General features: G+C 39.7%; 1 protein-coding gene across 1 annotated transcript in view; it reads right to left on the bottom strand.

Annotated features, from left to right (window-relative positions):
- Positions 1–3,486, bottom strand: part of LOC118328100 (inter-alpha-trypsin inhibitor heavy chain H3-like) — a 22,240-nt gene that overhangs the window by 12,427 nt on the left and 6,327 nt on the right. The window contains exons 11-15 of the mRNA XM_035661705.1: positions 3,184–3,309; positions 2,673–2,854; positions 2,380–2,565; positions 1,733–1,872; positions 1,369–1,590 (exon numbers count right to left, since the gene is read on the bottom strand). Coding sequence (XP_035517598.1) covers positions 1,369–1,590; positions 1,733–1,872; positions 2,380–2,565; positions 2,673–2,854; positions 3,184–3,309 — 856 coding nt within the window. The remainder of the gene's footprint in view (positions 1–1,368; positions 1,591–1,732; positions 1,873–2,379; positions 2,566–2,672; positions 2,855–3,183; positions 3,310–3,486) is intronic.

Here is a 3,486-nt window from a genome sequence, read left to right as displayed (position 1 = left end):
TTTTAGAGAGAAAAACAATACACATTCATGATTCCTGTGTTTAATCAATCTAGTCTTCTATGTCTCAATAAAACCTTTTTCTTTTTAAGCCTTTATTTGAAAGGACAGTTTCAAATAAAAACAGATAGACACGAGGGGGGATGACTTGCAACAAAAAAGGGCTGTAAATCAGAATCGAACCTGTGCCACTGTGGTAAAGATTCCTCCTACGTGGGGCAGGCAATCTACCAGGTAAGCTATAGTACACCCTTCAATAAAACTTTTAACAGAGGATTTCAGCAAAAGTGGCAAGAACAATGAATGGCTGAATATGATAACAGTGTGCAATAGTCAATGTAATGCTGTGTGAAAAATCTTACCATTTGATCGGCTATGGGAACTGGAAGCACTTGACCGGGAGGAACCTGTTATCAAAAATAATAAAAGCATATGTCAGTAAAGTTGTTCCAAAATGAGATTCATAAAGTATGTCATGTAATTAAGTAGAAAAAGATTGTCGTACTCGTATCTTTCTGTGATGCCTGTCGCTGGTCTGTAAAACAAGAAAACATACGCAAACATAAGTTATTTTGGGCATGTTCTACTTACACATACTGATTCAAGAGGTTTCTAATAATGTAACAACATGCAGCACTAGTCAGTAAACACCTCCTTGCCAGTCTAGAGCAGTCTAGGCTTCAATGCACCAATAAACAGGCCATAGTTTATTTGAGTACATAGAATTTACATTACTCTATATGCAAAATATAGGTATTTAAATTGTATGCCACCAGCATTTAGACACAATATAAAAAGGAGTTACAGTAACTTCCATGTAATAAAGGTTGAGGTAGAATTGGCATAAATGACATAAATAACAAAATACCCTTTAACGGACCAGTGTGTAGGATTTAGTGGCCTCTACCAGTGCAATCGCAACCAGATGAAACCCTTTGATTCAACCAACCATGAAGGAGAAACTACAGTGGCCGCAATACTTGCAAAAAACGTGAAAGGCCATATCTGCAGCCAGTGTTTGGTTTGTCTGCTCTGGGCTACTGAAGAAACAGCGGTTCAACATAAAGGCCTCCATGGAAGAGGACCCACTCCTTCTGTACAGCACATATGAATTATTGCTAGAATCAGCCTAAGATCAGGGTTCAAACTACGAGGACACAACCCAAATATTAACATATGTATGGCTGTACAATAAACTATGCAAACATCCATCTGCAATAGACTAAAAACAGAGCAACAGCAAGAAGTGATGGCCAACAAATTCCACAGATAGCAAGACATTAACACCAATAACAGGCATAAATGACTTACATTTTGGGCATCACACATAACTTAAACTTCAAGTCCAAAAACGGGTACATAGACCAGTACCAGCTGTTATGGTCCTTCCTCTTCAGCTGCCAGATAATGTTCTGGCCTTTTCTACACTTACCTTCAGTCAGTTTATCCGCAATGAGAGGGCTGCTTGGTCCATCCTCAGTGTCAGGCTTTATGACCACCATGGAAGTGACAGGCGTGACAAAGCTGTATTGCAGTGACATTTCCAGGGCTTTGACGATCATTGTCTCTTTATCCTGATGAGTAGTAATGTCACTGGGAGATAAGAATCAGGAGTTGGTTGATTGTTGATGATAACAATGTCTGCATCACAAAATTATCTTTATATTATCTTATAGTCTGAAACCTGCAGGGTTAGTATGCAGGTAAAGCTGACAGACAATTCAGATGGTCGAACCTTTCCTCCAGTAGTTGTTGGATGGTGAGGTAGGCCCACAGACGCTCTGAGAAATCCCCAAAGATGTACTGTTGTTCTGGGTACATAACTTCCAAGTTTACCACATTGGCCTTTCCCTGCACAATGTAGTCATTTTCAGGCTAGAGAAAGAGGAGAGGTTAAATAAGGGATAATGCCCAACGAGGTGTCCTTTATCAGGAATTAATGGCACCGTGGGAAGACAATATATGACAATATATGCTTTGGCATAAATGGCATATATTACTGAAATGAGAGGAAATTTAAAGGTATATTTTGATAACAACACTAAAAGTCTACAGCAACACTAGTAGCTCTCTGTGTGTGTGTGTATAGTCAAATCTTAAGTTAGCTAATGTTAGTAAAATGCTAGCTAGCTAATGTACATCAATCATTAGCTCGCATTTTTTTCAAAATTAGGCCCTATTTATCCACATTTCCTTTTTCATAAATTTGTATCAGATTGTATCCCCCTTTCTCCCCCTAACTCCTAACCACATAGGGCTGTGGGAACATAGGGCCTAATTTTTGATTGCGATTGATTGATTGATTGATTGATTGATTGATTGATTAGCTGTAACTACCTGAGCCAAGGTTACAATACATACATATTGCTGTCTATTTCTCACCCCCTTAGCGAACACCTCCACCAAGAAGTTATCAGGGTCGTTGTTTATCAGCCGACCAGACACCACAATCTCTGATCCGTTAAACAACTGGCTATAGTGGTTTTTGGTCAAGTGGTCCACTGCGTTGTCAGGATACCGCAGGTCCACGTCCAAGAGCAGAGGGCTGGACACCTCCTCATAGAAACCCTGGAAGACACATTGCACGTCATACAATATCTGTTTCCCAAATGTTCTTGGAGGTACAAACTTGCATGGACATTATCTTTGCTGTAAGTCCATATTTTGTTGTCTACCTGTAGTTGAAGTGTTGCATCTGAACCCTCAAAAATTCTGCGGGCCAGTCCTTTGTTTTGTCTGCACAATACATCCAGGAAGGAGTAATCCACATCATTTCCGAATCCAAGACAGAACATAGTCATCTTCCCCCCAACAGCAGAATGCACATTCTCCTGGATCGTCAGGAGGTCAGACTCTCCTTCAAACACACATAAATACATGTATTATGTATGGGAAAAGCCTTTCAGCTCCAACAAGACGGTTAACATACGACTAAGTTTATTCAAGAGTTTGTGAGTGTGAAAACTTTGAATTCTATTCTATAAATGTGCACAAGTTCCAAAAGTAAGTCTTTATTCACTGAGAACTTTTCCATCTTAAAGGACAAGTCCCTTTTGACTACCTTTTCTTTCTTCACAGATTGTTAGCTTCATGTAAGACTAGCTTTAAGCTGCTGTACTTGGTCTACATACAGTGACCTCTGACCTCTGAGAATGAAATATTATCTTCCAAATTAAGACGGCTCACCGCTGTTTGGCATCCCATCAGTCAGTAAAATAATCATATCCACACTCCTCTCTGGAAGTTTGTCATTTTCTCTTTCTTCCACCAGCATGCTAACTGCCCTCAGCACAGCGTCATTAATATCGGTGGCTGAAAGGCAAAGACACAAAGAGCAGATAAACATGACAGCTTCTTGAGATAACATTATCATAGAGAAAACAATGTCTCAAAATACACTTTCTTGTCGAGAGCTAGATAAGAAGGTTCCTACCACTCTCATTTCAGTCCACTAAATACGAAGAAACAGCCAGCAGCTTAGCTTAGTAT

This window comes from Morone saxatilis, unplaced genomic scaffold (genome assembly GCF_004916995.1).
Source record: "Morone saxatilis isolate NCDOM2014 unplaced genomic scaffold, NCSU_SB_2.0 Contig18, whole genome shotgun sequence".
Taxonomy (NCBI): Eukaryota; Metazoa; Chordata; class Actinopteri; family Moronidae; genus Morone; species Morone saxatilis.
The sequence above is the reverse complement of the archived record's forward strand: the minus strand, read 5'-3'. Positions and strand labels throughout refer to the sequence as shown.